This window comes from Myotis myotis, unplaced genomic scaffold (assembly GCF_014108235.1).
Source record: "Myotis myotis isolate mMyoMyo1 unplaced genomic scaffold, mMyoMyo1.p scaffold_m19_p_2, whole genome shotgun sequence".
Lineage (NCBI taxonomy): Eukaryota > Metazoa > Chordata > Mammalia > Chiroptera > Vespertilionidae > Myotis > Myotis myotis.
Genome location: NW_023416324.1, coordinates 43,431,749 through 43,447,374, shown reverse-complemented (window position 1 = coordinate 43,447,374; position 15,626 = coordinate 43,431,749). Strand labels below are relative to the sequence as shown.

At 33.1% G+C, this 15,626-nt stretch overlaps 2 protein-coding genes across 12 annotated transcripts in view; one reads left to right on the top strand and one right to left on the bottom strand.

Annotated features, from left to right (window-relative positions):
- The window catches only part of DOCK7 (dedicator of cytokinesis 7), a 186,164-nt gene that overhangs the window by 66,855 nt on the left and 103,683 nt on the right, over positions 1–15,626 (top strand). The window contains exon 15 of one of the 11 annotated variants that reach the window (XM_036352870.1): positions 9,306–9,368. The exons of the other annotated variants lie outside the window; for them this stretch is intronic. Coding sequence (XP_036208763.1) covers positions 9,306–9,368 — 63 coding nt within the window. The remainder of the gene's footprint in view (positions 1–9,305; positions 9,369–15,626) is intronic. 11 annotated transcript variants of the gene reach the window in all.
- ANGPTL3 (angiopoietin like 3) lies at positions 2,216–10,487 on the bottom strand. Its single transcript, XM_036352925.1, has 7 exons — positions 9,990–10,487; positions 9,241–9,351; positions 6,492–6,606; positions 5,877–5,990; positions 5,373–5,468; positions 3,239–3,505; positions 2,216–2,446 (listed from the first exon to the last, which is right to left on the bottom strand). The coding sequence occupies exons 1-7, from the start codon at positions 10,485–10,487 to the stop codon at positions 2,274–2,276; spliced, it is 1,374 nt and encodes a 457-aa protein (XP_036208818.1). The 3' UTR covers positions 2,216–2,273.

Sequence of the window (15,626 nt, the reverse complement as noted above, 5' to 3'; positions counted from 1 at the left end):
TATATATGTCATATATTGTTTATGTATGACACATATACTGGGTAATTTGAAATACATAATGTTCAATATTTATTAGCTAAGGTAAATCACTATATAACTTGGATACTGTATCCTTTGAAAACTGGATTTAATTCAAAATTTTATTTCCCCTTTGGTAGTTTCTTTAAAAACATTTAAAACTGAATACTGACAAGTGATATGATTGTCAAAAATTTTACATCTAATAATCCTGGAAGATTTAGAATTTAAATTACTTAAATTAGAAATAACAATTGTACTTCTATTGGATGTAAATAAAAACTGCAAGAATTTAAATTTCTATAAATTAGGGGACTGAGTCTATTGAATTTGAAAACATACATATACATGACTCAGGCTGTTTAAACATTCAGTAACTTGAATGATTTTTAATTCTTTTTGAAAGCCTACACATAGGTATTAGATTCACACTATGTCCAGGGAGAACACATTATTTAAGTTGATGTCACAAATACATTAATTCTTTTAAAAAATATTTTTTTTTTATTTTTTTTTTTTAAAAATATATTTTATTGATTTTTTACAGAGAGGAAGGGAGAGAGATAGAGAGTTAGAAATATCGATGAGAGAGAAACATCGATCAGCTGCCTCCTGCACATCCCCTACTGGGGATATGCCCGCAACCCAGGTACATGCCCTTGACCGGAATCGAACCTGGGACCTTTCAGTCCGCAGGCCGACGCTCTATCCACTGAGCCAAACCGGTTTCGGCTTAAAAAATATTTTTATTGATGTTTAGAGATATGGGAAGGGGGAGGGGGAGGGGGGGAGAGAGAGAGAGAGAGAGAGAGAGAGAGAGAGAGAGAGAGAGAGAGAGAGAAACATTGATCGGTTGCCTCCTACATGCCCCCTACTGGGATCAAGCCTGCAAACTAGGCATGTGCCCTGACTAGGAATTAAGCCCGGAACCTCTTGGTGCATGGATGATGCCCAACCAATGAACCAAACTGGCCAGGGAACAAATACATTCAGTCTTATTATATTATGATATGATACCTTAAAATGTTTTGTTTTCACAGTATTTTTAAAGTATATAAAATGTATACACTAGCCCGGTTGGCACGGCTCGGTAGTTGAGCGTTGACCTGTGATCCAGGAGGTCACCATTCAATTCCTGGTCAGGGCATATGCCCCAGTTTTGGGCTTGATCCCTGGTGTGGAGCGTACAGAAGGCAGCCAATCAATGATTCTCTCTCATCATTGATGTTTCTCTCTCTCTCTCCGTCTCCCTTCCTCTCAAATCAATTAAAAAATATATATATATATAATAAAATGTATATATTATAGATAAGTTAGATAATATATGTTAAGGTACAGTGGCACCTATATTAAACTCAGTATGACTTAGTAATCATGAACTACTGAATTTAAGACAGTGCACCTATTTCAATACAGTATTTCATACCACTTCATAAATAAAGCATACCAAACATTTAAATATTCCAAATTCTTTTGTAGCAAAATGAAGCATCAGTTTAAAGGTTTTTTGTTTTTTTAAAAAATATTTTATTGATTTTTTACAGAGTAGAAAGGAGAGGGATAGAGAGTTAGAAACATCGATGAGAGAGAAACATCAATCAGCTGCCTCCTGCACACCCCCTACTGGGGATATGCCCGCAACCAAGGTACATGTCCTTGGCTGGAATCGAACCTAGGACCCTTGAGTCCACAGCCCGACGCTCTATCCACTGAGCCAAACCAGTTAGGGCGAAGCATCAGTTTAAAAATTCATATTATAGATTTTTACATGTACTATGAATTGAGTGAATTTTAGTTTTGAATTAAATAGTACGTATTACAGTATTTAAAAACTATATACTTATAGTTTTTTATACTTATTCAAGCTTAGAATTTTAACAAGGAAACTAGTCTTTTTTAACTGAGGAGGTTGTGAAAGTAGCCCACATGATGACTTTTAAAATAAAAGTCTCTATGTAAGCTTTTATTTTAAAAAGTTATTTAAGCCCTAGCTGGTTTAAAAATTTACCCATTAATTAAAATTGATTTCCATATCACAAAATAAATGAATAAATGATATGAGAATTTGATTAAGAAGGTAAGTGGTATTCTTTTAGGTGATGTGATAATATGTTTAATCTTAAATCAACAGTGGCTTTAGAATAATTTTTTCTAAAGCCTTCTATTTAATACCAGATTATTAAACCACAGTAACTTGGGGTGATTTTAATGTTTAATTTATTGGCTTTTTAATTTGCCTTAGTTCAGTCAGAGCTTCATGAATCTTTTGGATGGATCAACATTTTGGTTGATTTGATGGAGTATAACCTTCCATTTTGAGACTTCCAACATATTCCTCTTCTCCTCTCTGGCTTAGTTTTTGCTCTTGGCTTGTTATATTTACCATTTAGGTTGTTTTCTTCACATACATCATGCCACCACCAGCCTCCTAAAGAAGATAGATATGCAATTGAATGGATAGAAACTCATATGTAGTTATTGTTACTGTATTTCCACATGAAGTATATTTTTATTTCTTATAAATATGACAGTGTTGTATGCATGTATCTTTATAAACTAGAGGCCTGGTGCACAACATTCGTGCACTCGGGGGGGCGTGTCCATCAGCCCAGCCTGCGCCCTTTAGCAGTCCGGGAGCCCTTGCGCGATGTCCGACTGCCGGCTTAGGCCCGTTCCCCAATGGGAGTGGGCCTAAGTCGGCAGTCGGACATCCTTGGTGCTCCATGGAGGCGGGAGAGGCTCCCGCCACTGACACTGCACTTGCCAGCTGATAGCCCAGCTTGTGGCTGAGTGGCGCTCCCTCTGTAGGCGCGCACTGACCACCAGGGGGCAGCTCCTGTGTTGAGCGTCTGTCCCCTGATGGTCAGTGCGTGCCATAGCAACCGGTCGTTCCACCATTTGGTCGATTTGCATATTACCCTTTCATTATATAGGATAATCTGTACAAGACTCATATACTCCACCAAAAATAAAATATCTGAGCAAGGTTAAAGGTAAAAAACACACAAGTTGAGTTAGCACTTAATATAACACTTAATATGATACTTAAATTAAGATGTTATATGTGCTAATAATACTTACATTAACACATATTAAGATATGTTTTACCTGTAGAAAAGTGATTATTTGGGATTCAGTTTTTAAAGAGTTGGCATTGTAGATACTTTAGGAAGATAGTGTGAACATAGAAAAACAAAGTATTGATATTAGGAAAAGATACCTGAATAACTTCCTGGACAATTGAAGTGTCCTTTTGCTCTGTGATCCCAAGTAGAAAACACCAAATCTTTGTTTACCAGGAGTGTACTGGGTACATTGCCAGTAATCTCAACTAGGTGTAGTTTATAGTTGGTTTCATGATTTCCCAAGTGAAAAGAATATTCAATATAATGCTTGGTGCCTTTCCAATCTTCTAGTTCAATTCGTAAAATGTAATTAGATTGCTTTACTATGGAGTATATCTTCTCTAGACCCAACCAAAATTCTCCTGAAAAGAAAAGTGGTAAAAATCTGTGGATTGTTAACTGCAGATAAGGCAATGACTTTTTTTTTTGAGAAAGTTTTTACTAGTGTAAATAAATAAGTTGTTTTAGTCTCAAATTCCTTAGTTATTTTAGAGTCTCTTAAAATATTTCTTTTTGAAACAATTTTATTGAAGATCGTTACATGTACAAAAATGTTAAAAATATTACAGGCTTGCCTAAGTCTGATTATTTTTTCTCAAATGGATATTGTGAACCACAGTTCATGGGTTAAACATATTAGGCTATTATAGACATTTTTAGGTCTGATCATCAGTAAAATATTATCAGTACTGGCTTTACTATCAACTGTTTATTAATACCATATACTATGAAGAGATTTGTTAAGTATTTCCAGAGACCTGGATGATAAGTCATTTTTCTTAGATATAATCTTGGCCTTTGACAATTGCTTGATATATATGTTGTTGTTGTTGTTTGTAGAAAAAGAAGAAAATAAAAATTTAAAAACATTTAAATTTAAAGAGTATAATTTTAATAACTTTTCTCTGTAATTGAAAAAAATATTTTTATTTGGAATTAAAATATAACATAAATACAGATAGATGTTTTTAAAAATCACAACCCTTTTTATTAAAATATTTAAGGAAAATGTCAAAATTTTCTGTTGATATTGAATTACTAAGAGAGCTCTTTTTAAGAATTGCAACTACAACTAGCTTACTTTCTTTTTTTAAAATCTCAAACATAATTTAATGGGAAGGCTGATAAAGACAGGCTAAACATTAAGATTACTGTCAACAGTGTTCAATCAATTTTGCTATAGCTAGAAACCAGGAAGCAAGGAAAAGTTGGCTTTTTCAACACCAAGCAAATAACAACTACCACCAATGGATGGAAAATGGCATACTTGAGAAATAGAAATTTGGTACCAAAACTGATTTCCTATGTGCTTCCAGTGAGTTAATATAAGAAAACCTAATTTAAAGATATGAACAGAGCCATATATTGGGCACTTATTCATGTATAAACTTTGGAATGCATTATAAGTGGCTTATCTTCTTTCCAAAATAAATGAGTACTTTGAAATTAACTGTCAGCCTTTTATTTTGGGGTTGATTCATTCATACTAGTAGAAGATTTGAAGCTACAAAACATTACTGAATATACCTTTTAGTTAAGGATTTAACTGGTAGTTTGAATGCAAAAAGGTTTTTAATGCTCAAATAGTATTGAGTGTTTAAAAATTTGATAAAATGATGAATATTTTCCATTTTATAAATGTTTGTACATCATTCATGGATTCTATAACATGTAAACCTCTTCTTATTTTACTAATTTTATTTTTTATCTTATTTACTAATTTTATTCTGTGATCAAAGTATAATACTTTTGGAGAACTAATTTATTTTAAACACATCTTATAGTATACATTTATATTATTTAAATAATTGAAATATAAACGGTTTATACTGTACATCTGACAGCTTCACCTCTTACATCCTCCAATAATTGATATCTAAGATGTTAATAAGAAAGTAGAGTGACTAGTGATAAGGATGGTTTTCTTCGTCATTCATAGCATTTACCATGTATCAAAATATATAGCATTTAATTATAATTGTTTTTTAGTAATTATGATTATTAGAAGCCATCAAATTAAATCATGATAAGTATACTTAAGAGCAGACATCTAGTTTTGAGTAGTATAATTTAAATAAATACATAATAAGTGTAATTACTAACGAATGTGTAACTGTTAAGTCCTATGAAGGCTTGGACTGTTCTCATTCATTGTTACATTCCTAATGCCCAGCCTATAATAAATAAATATTTTTAACAAGTAAATGAATGAATATGAAGTCACCTTACCATCAAGCCGCCCAAAACCATATTTGTAGTTTTCCCAAGTTTCATTGAAGTTTTGTGATCCATCTATTCGGTGTTGAATTAATGTCCAGGAACTACCTGAATACAGTGAACAACAGTGCATTTTTAGTAGATTGATGCTGATAGATTTAACAAAAGACTTTTACTTGGTTTGGTTTTGATTGGTGGCTGTGTAAGATAATTATTACTGCAATTACTTTATTAATTTATTATGGTAAAGATATTAAGTAAAGGATAACTAATGAGTTTGTCTTAAACTTATTGACAATAGTCATTTTAGATTATTTTTTGGAAAATATTTAATATATGCATAAGTACCTGTATTAAAAAAACAGATATAAGTATTAGATCTATATAACTATTACTCAGGTTATATATATTTCATTTGATATATATTTAGAATAAAAATGACAGGATCAGTATTACTAATAGGTAGTAAGTAACGTGAACTAACTACTGTCTGTTTTCTTTGTAGGCTAGTTTTACCTGATTTAACATCACAGTAGACATTAAAAACTTGAGAGTCGCTGGGTCTAATGGAATAGATGCCACTTGTATGTTCACCTTTGTTATAAATGGTGGTACAATCTGCAGGAATGTCTAGAATCAACAAAATGTTACTACATAAGATACAGTAATAAGAACAATATCTTTAGAGCTTGAGATCTTGACATTTTATGGATTTATAGTGAATGTAGCCTTGAGCCTTCTTCAGTAATGTATTACTGAAATTAATGTATTACTGAAGAAGTACTTTATGCTAAGCATTTTTATTAGATAGCATGTTATGCAAAGAATGCCAAAATAGTTACCATGAGATTATTCTTTTACATGACTATAATACCACTATTACATCTAAGAAAATTAATAATTCCATATTATCTAATATCAAGTCTATATTCATATATCTCTGATTATTTTAAGAATGTATTTTATAGGGTTAAAAAGACTAAAACATCAGGATCCAATTTAGGTTGACATTGTATTGGGTAGCCTTGTCTCTTTACTCTCTTTTAGTCTAGAACAGGCCCTGAGAATAGAGATTTTGTGATGGAAGAAGAATTTGATAATAGCTTCAGGAAGGAAACCAAATTATCTTACCATCATGTTGTACATTTTTTGTTTCATTTAAGTGAAGAGAGGGAGTAGTTCTGGGTGCTCTTGGTTTTGAAGAAAGAGAATTTTCTGTGGATTCTTGAATACCAGTTCTTCTTAACTGATAAAAGAATATAAATGTACTTTTAAAAAAATGATACTGAATATATAGTTAGGGGAATCTGAGTGAGGATATTAAAAGTACAGCTTGCATGTATCTTTTAATTCATAATGTGTTATTGCTTTTGGTTTTTTAAAAATATATTTTATTGATTTTAGAGAGAGGGAGAAGGAGAAGAGATATAAACATCAATGATGAGAATCATTAAATCAGCTGCCTCCTGTACCTCTCCCCACCACTGGGGGTGGACCCTGCAACCCCGGCATGTGCTCTGACCAGGCATTGAACTGTGATCTCCTGGTTCATTGGTTGACACTCAACCACTAAACCACACCCGTCAGGCTTTGCTTTTGATTTTTAAGAGGGATAAACGATGCTATACAGATTATACAGATCTGTTCTAAAAATCATTCATCAGGCACATTTTTTAAGGAGTTAAAAAATACAGAAAGAGCAAGGCAAAGAGACATCAAGACCAAAGGCAGAGACTTTGCATAAATATTTTAATATGTTCTGTTTATTTATCTGAATAGAATATATGTTGTAATCAATAGCAAGGCAGATTATAAATTTATTAATTCTCAGTTGCAGATTTTATTGTTTCTCAGCCCTGCCTTTAAGACATAGCATATAATTCAAACAAGGCTGCTTTCTGATAGTTTTTGACATGTAAACATATCTGTAAAGGTAACAGATTGGCAGGCTTATTTATTTACTTTCAATATTTTCAATATTTTATTGTCCTGTGAGTTTAGCAATAACAACTTATTTAATGTGTGCTAGGTTTGCAGAAGAGCTGAAAACTCTTCTTATTGATTGTCTGAGAAAAGCAGAGTATGTATATAATATTTTCTTTTACTAGTGTTAGTTTTTTTTTATGTCAAGAGGTTCATTTAATCATAATAAAAGATATAGGAAAAATAATTTAGAAAAATAACAAAATAAGAATGAAATTATGGAAATCAAAACTACTTGTCAAAGAAAATTTTCAAAAAATAACCTACCAAGTTATGATTCATAAATTAGCAAAAATAACCTACTAAAATTAATGTCACATAATTACTGAAACATATAATGATATGTTGGTTTACTGGAAATTGGTAATAATATTTGTTCTATAATTCTTGGCAACTATTTTTTAATCCATTTCTCTAAGTCTGTTATTTTTTGAACCCTCTTGAATGACTGTTTAATAGTGTTTATTAATTAATATTTCAAACTATCCTATATAATAGAAGCCAAATATGCTAAGTGTCTGACTGTTCGACCAGTCGTTATGATGTGCACTGACCACCAGGGGACAGATGCTCTGACCAGTAGGTTAGCTTGCTGCTGGGGTCCGTCTGATCGGTACTGTGCGAGACGGTCCGGACATGCCCTGGAGCCCTCCTGCGGTCCCTTACCAGCCCCGATCATGCACCGGTGGCGTTCCTCGGCCTGGCTTGTGCCCTCTCCCAACCCGGGACCCCTCTGGGAATGTTGGAGAGTCGGTCTCGGCCCGATCCCTGCAGGCCAGGCCGAGGGACCCCACCAATGCACGAATCCGTGCACTGGGCCTCTAGTGGTATTATATATTGGAATGCTTAGATTCTGACAGCTTTATTCTAAATAGGTATTTTTCTTACCTAGCCAGTTGTCTACATTGTAGATTAATTTTATTGTTGGGAATTAAACTTAATTATCAAGTACACAGTTTCTAATAAGAGTAAGTTTTTAATGACTTTTTTTGTGCTATGTCATTACCTTTATTAATTCAACATATGTTTATTAAATGCCTAGTAAGTGTCAGACAGTGTGCTATATTCTGAGGCAACAGCAGTTTTAAAAATGGAAGAAGATTCCTGTACTCATGGAGCTTACATACTAGTGCAGGGACAGACAAAATAAATAACTAAAAAGTATATTATGTTAAATAGAGGTAGGTGCTAAGGAAAAAAAGAGTCATGAAGGAGGTAGCAGGTTTCAAGGATGGGAGTAGGGGATTCTAGTTTTTAAGTGACCCGAGAAGACTTCATTGAGAATTCTGTATTTGAAAAGGCCCAAAGGAAATGAGAGTGGGCCTTGCAGAACCAGGGAGAAGAGCTCTCCAGGCGGGGAACAGCAAGGCAGAGGCCCTGAGATGGCAGCATGTTTGAAGTCTTTCGGTAACAGTGAAGAGGCTTATATGAGTAGAGTAGAAGACGTGAAGTCAGTGACATAGTAAAGGCTCATCTGGGGTCTTACAGGCCTGTGAGTGAGGCAAGAAGCCATTGTAGGATTTTGAACAGAGAGGCATGATCTAATTTAAATTTTAATAATCGCTTTGGCTGTTATATTGAGGACATACTTTACATGAATCAATCCTTTTTTCTCATAACAATCCTATAAGATATTTTCTTATTACTATCTCCATAGAGTGAGGAAAGTGAGAGACAAAGGGGTTAAGTAATTTATTGAAGGTCACACAAAAGTTTTAGACCCAAGATTCAAACCCTGGTAAGTTTATCAGCTTCAGAGCCTGCAAGCTTAACGATTATGCTGATGTGATCCTTTTACTCACTCTTCAGCTATAATTATTTAAAGTAATTTTAGGATTCAGTGTTTTCATAAACCTAAAGTTTATGTAAAAGATTGGACATTAAAATATCGACTTACCTGATTTTCTATTTCTTTTATTTGACTATGCTGTTGGTTTAATTGTCTATATTGCTCTTCCACAGTCTGGAGAAGGTCTTTGATGCTGTTATCTTGCTGTTCTACAAAAGTCTGGACATAGGTTATAGGTTGGTTAGAAGTTTCTTTTTTCATTTTTGTTAAATTTTTTTATTTATTATAACACTATCACAGTCTAATTTTTAAAGCTAATAGATTAGAAAAATGAATATAGGTAATTATTTTACTCTTGTGTGCTTCTTTCAAATAGTACATACTTTTTAAAATGTTTTTTGTAAATGTACCATCTCTAAAATCTGATTTCCTGAACTTTAAACTACTTCAATTAAATAAAAATAAAAAACAAAACAAACCCCCCAAACCCTGTATTTTAATAGAAATAAATCTTTACCATTTACTGTATTACTTGTATTTATTTTAAACATGGAAGAATAGTTTCAAGTTAGATTCCTTTAACATTTTTCTTGACTCCAATAATGTGCAATATTGTGTTCCATATTTTATTATTTAACTGTAAAGTTATAATTTTCATTTTCATATTTAATGTTAGGGAAACAAAAACTAACTGAAAATTATAATGGAAAATTTTATTTCCTGGAGGCTTTTTTTCTTAAAAAAAAAATACAGTATTTCAATTGTGCAACAAAGTATTTAAAGTAGCTTATCTTAAATATTTTTTTAAACAATCCTCATTTAAACATAATCATGAACAGTTTTTGGTTTCTACTTACTTTAAGTGATGTTACCTCTGGGTGTTCCTGAATTTCAGGTTGATTTTTAATTAAATTGGTTAATTGCTCTTCCAAATACCTCACTTTTTGTTGAAGTAGAATTTTTTCTTCTAGGACGTTTTCAAGTTTTGAGTTGAGTTCAAGTGACATATTCTTCACTTCTTCATTTTTGACTTGTAGTTTGGATGTAGTTGTTCTAAGTTTCTTTTCTTCTTCTTTTATTTCGTTAGTTTGCAGTGATAGATCGTAGAAAGACTGATCAAATATGTTGAGTTTTTCAAATATGTCATTAATTTGGCCCTTAGTCTTATGGACAAAGTCTTTAAGACCATGCCCTAATTGAAGAAGGCCATTGGCTAAAATTTTTACATCATCTAACATAGCAAATCTTGATTTTGGCTGTGGAGATATAGAATCAAATGGTGAATAATAGTCTTGGTCAATTCTGGAAGAGATAACTAGAGGAATAATAAAAAGAAAGAGCTTAATTGTGTACATTTTATCTTAATTAGTCAATTTCAAGCAATTTGGGACAAGTTTTCTCTTCCAAGCAGACCTAGATTTCTGAACTCTATATATACCACTGTTTGCCACATAAGGTTGGCAGGTGACTATAGTTAATCATTAAACTGTGTAAACTTGTACGAATGTAACCTTCCACAGTGAGTCAGATCAATGCTAAATGAAATCAAAGAAATGAGCAACTTAATAGGTCATTCTAAATTGTTACTGTATTTAATTTTGCTATAAGTTACATTTTCATTGTTATGTGATCTACCTGTTTTTATTTTTATTTTTAAAAATATTTTTATTAATTTCAGAGAGGAAGGAATAGGGAGAGAGAGATGGAAACATCAATGATAAGAGAGAATCGTTGATTAGCTGCCTTCTGCACGTTCCCCACTGGAGATCAAGCCTTCAACCCGGGCATGTGCCCTTGACCAGAATCGAACCTGGGACCCTTTCGTCTGCAGGTCGATGCTCTATCCATTGAGCCAAACTGGCTAGGGCATGATCTACCTATTTTAAAAAAAATACATATTTTATTGATTTTTTACAGAGAGGAAGGGAGAGAGAGTTAGAAACATCGTTGAGAGAGAAACATCGATCAGCTGCCTCCTGCACACCTCCCACTGGGGATGTGCCCGCAACCAAGATACATGCCCTTGACTGGAATCAAACCTGGGACCTGTCAGTCTGCAGGCCAATGCTCTGTCCACTGAGCCAAACCGGTTAGGGCAATCTACCTATTTTTAAAAGCTAATTTTAATTTGTCATGATTTTTAGAGATTTAAAAGTAAGCACCAGACTCTTTTGACTGGTAAATTCATCATTAAGGAATTAAGTATGAATTTCCCAAATTATATTTTTTTTTATGAAAACAGTTTTTATGAAAACAGTTACCTGTTAACAAAAAATAAATGCCTTCTCTGTGAAGCCTTCCTCCACTTTTTTGGGTAATCTTTATGATTCTCGATGCTGTACTCCCATGCCGATACGCTAACAAATGATTATATATTTCTTGTTATAATTATTTGTTAATATACATATTTGCTTCAGATGATCTGTCTTAACCATATGTATTTGTATATTATCACAAAATCCCATACGTTAAATAGCATTTTACCCCTTTTCTCCCTTATATTTTGTCTCTATGTTCTAGCCTGTTTTCTATGTACCCACTGAAAGACCAATAGATTGTGGTCTTCTAGAGTCAAACCAGAATTAAATACTTCCAGTGTTTGAAATGATTTGCTCATTATACATTTCTCTGAAGTTTGTGAGCTTGGTAACAATTTTGATAATATAAATTTAAGAAAAACAAAACAGTAGTATGTGTAAAAATTAATGTTCCACTGTGCTTCTCACTTATGGTTAAAAGGAAAAACACTTAATACCTTGGTTAAATTATAAGTGATTATTTTTCTTTCTTTTTTTTTAAAATATATTTTATTGATTTTTTACAGAGAGGAAGGGAGAGAGATAGAGAGTTAGAAACATCGATGGGAGAGAAACATCGATCAGCCGCCTCCTGCACATCTCCCACTGGGGATGTGCCCGCAACCCAGGTACATGCCCTTGACCGGAATCAAACCTGGGGCCCCTCAGTCCGCAGGCCGACGCTCTATCCACTGAGCCAAACCGGTTTCGGCGTGATTATTTTTCTTGAGTGTTTATATTAAGAACTTTTGGAGAAAGTAATAATTCTTTAAAAATTTCTTATCTTGACAAATTAACATAGTAAAATTGTTAAGAATGTGGGTTCTGGAATCAGACTGTTGTCTGGGTCCAAAAGCCAGCTCTTGCTGTCTGGCCTTAGACAAGTTATTTAACCTTCTCATACCTCAGTCTCCTCACCTGTACGTTAGAGTAGTTCCATATACTACATAATTATAGGATTATGAGAATTTAAAGAAGTAATGTGTAAAGCACTTAGGACAGTGTCTGGCAAATAGGAAGCACTCAAAATATTAGTCATTATATCTCACGAAACAGGTTTTAATCTGTGTGTGTCTATAAAATCAGCCCTATGTAAAAGAAATTTTGCATAAAGGCCTTTGCAAAGAGAAAAAAGCTTTTAACATAATGAATTTCAATTTAAATTGTAAATTATCAAGTAACACTTTACAAAATGAACCATTTCTAAATTTCTACTCTTAGAAATGCCTCTCTTTTTGGTATAAAATAGAGACCCTTTCTTTTGATTTAGAATTAAGGGCTTTGGATACATAATATTTACAGTAGAGGTAGATGCTCTAGTGGTTGAGTATGATTGTGGAGAGAGACTGGCTAAATTGGAATGGCCTGCTATTCTGCAGCTATGTGACTCTTGGTCAAATTACTTAGGTTTTCTGCATCTCTGTTTTCTTATCTGTCAAGTGAAGTTAATACCTACTTCATTGAATTGTATAAAGATTAAAAATTAGTGTTTTTGAAGCACTTAGAACACTACCTGGTGCTTAGTAAACATTACACAGTATTATATATTAGTTTTTTATGGCAGAAATAATCAATACATTTATGTACATACTGTATTATTCTATTGTTGAATATTATCTAATCTCATATTAAGACATAAATTGGGAAATTTTGCCAGAGTCTAGATTTTCGGAGTTTTGTTCTCTTGGACTTTAGTAGTACATGGAATTATATTGTCTTTTGTTTAGCCTGTGTATTATTTTTCTAAGTATCCAATACAGAATCATATAAATATTTCTGTTAAGAGAAATGAAGAATGCAACTAAGTAAAATATAGAAATACTTCCAGTAATGAAGAAGAAAAACAAAAAAAATTTCCTTATACTTTATATTCTTCCTAACCTTTACCAGTGGTACGTATTATAGAATTATAAAAGCATATGTTGAAGTAGTGAAAAGTTTGAATTTTCTCCCTCTTTTTTTAAAAGGGAAAAGTTAGTGTTGTCATTATTGGTCATGAAGAGCATATTTCGAAACTTCTCTTAACTAAACTGTCTACTTTTCTGGCTTAACTATTGACCCTGATATTTTATCTACTTTCTAGTTGAGGGGAAATTGAGATGGGCCAACTTCTCATCTCTATTGTATCATAAGCTGTTATTAGCAAGATCTATATCTGCTTTTAATTTATATCCCTTATAGCGTGTTAGTACAAAGCCTTACTTTTTGGAGAAACAATAAATATGTACTGAATTAATAAGAGAATGATAAAGTCATAACATGAGAATTTTCCGTTCTTTTTAGAGAAAGGAATTTAAAAAATATCCCCTTCCAGTGCATGAAAGTAACAGCATTAATACCAAAGAGAGGCTGTATGAAGGAATTTTCTTCCATTTGGGTTATTGTACGAGAATATTAACCTTTGCACAATTCATACACTTCCTCCCGTGTATCACTAACAGGTAGATTGGAATCAAGGTCACATATTCTTGGTTTTTAGAATGTATTGTTTCAGGGTAGAAATATTTGGATATTTTTTGATAGTAGTTTGACATGTTACTGAATATAATTAAATAATTTGCCTAATTACAAGCTGTGTAAGAAAGTTAATGTGGGAAATGTGATGAAAGTGGTAATTTTATAAATGTTTTTTTTATTTACCTTTCAGTGCATCCTGCCTGAGTACACATTATTAAAGGCAGAATATAAACTTTGAACTCGTGCCTGTTTAAATAGAGCCCTGATTAAATATAACCAGTAATGTTATAAAAATTAAAAATTTTATGCCAAAGAAAATAAGAGGAACAAAGCAAAATTAGACCCTAATATAAGGATTCCTAGTTTCCAATAACTAATATAAATTTTTTAGCAACTTAGGAATAGAGTACGTTTAGAAGCCTCGTTTGAACTCCAGGCAAAGCGAAGTCTCTTATCCTCCCCCAGGTTGTGTAATCTTTTGGAGATACAACTTCCGAATAAAATACGAGGCATTTTGGATCTTTTGAATATGGTATCCTGTTAATTTCACCCTTTTTAAATGTGATAATTTGTTTTTGAATTAATGTATTTGGTAGAAAGAATCTGAAAGTAACTGAGGAAAACACGTATAAATAAAAATGTTTATATTAACTAAAGAATAATGCCAGAGTAATTCATTAGCTCCCGTTTCTTCTCTTTGTTCAGAGCAGCATTGTCCAGTGCAAATATAGTGAGTTATACATGAAAAAAAGCTAAAAAGAAGCAAGTGAAATTAGTTTTAATAGTATATTTTATTTAATCCAATATATCAATTACTTTAACCAGTGATCAATACTAATTAGGTATTTTATATTCTTTTTCATGCTAAGTCCTCCAGATAGACACTGAGTCTGGTATATATTTTATCTCTCAGGATATCTCAATTAGAGCAGGCACACATCATGTGCTTGATAGTCTCCTAACCTATTTTATTGGACAGTGCAGATCTAGAAGATGTGACTTTCTCCAGGAATAATTTTATTTATCTTACTTGCTTTCACTATTAATAAATGTTAAATGTTTTATGTTGAAAATACTTACTGTGGAAACTCAGATATTTCAAAAACCTGTAAAAAGTAAAAATTCCTGCCCTGGCTGGTTTAGCTTAGTAAGTAGAGCATCAGCCCTCTGATTGAAGGGTCCCAGGTTTGATTCTGGTCAAGGGTGCCATCCTAGCCCTGTCAAGATGCATGTGGGAGGCAGCCAATCCATGTATTTCTCTCACACCAATGTTTCCCTCTCTCTGTCTCTCTCTCTGTCTCTTTCTCTCTCTGTCTCTCTCTTTCTCTCTCTCTCTCTTCCTCCCTCCATTCTCTCTAAAAATCAATGGAAAAAATCCTCCAGTGAGGATTAACAATAGAAAAGTACAAAATCCTGAATTCTATTAACATTTTGGTGTATGGGATGATGCTCCAACTAACCGCCAGGGCACTTTTGACAATTTTGAGTACAACTGACTCTTCTTCATTTCTTTAGGGATTTTTAGATTGCATGCTTGTTGTCACACATACCCATATTCCCACCATGGAAACTACTTTATTGCTTTTTCTAATTATAAAGATCATGTATTCTCACTGTAAAAAAATTTCACATCTATTTATATAAAAACCCTGGGTGTAACATCACGACTGAGGCTCGACCAACCGGAAGGAAGTCAGTCCTGCAGGGGTTGTCTTGGAAACGGCTGCACCCTCCTGTGGT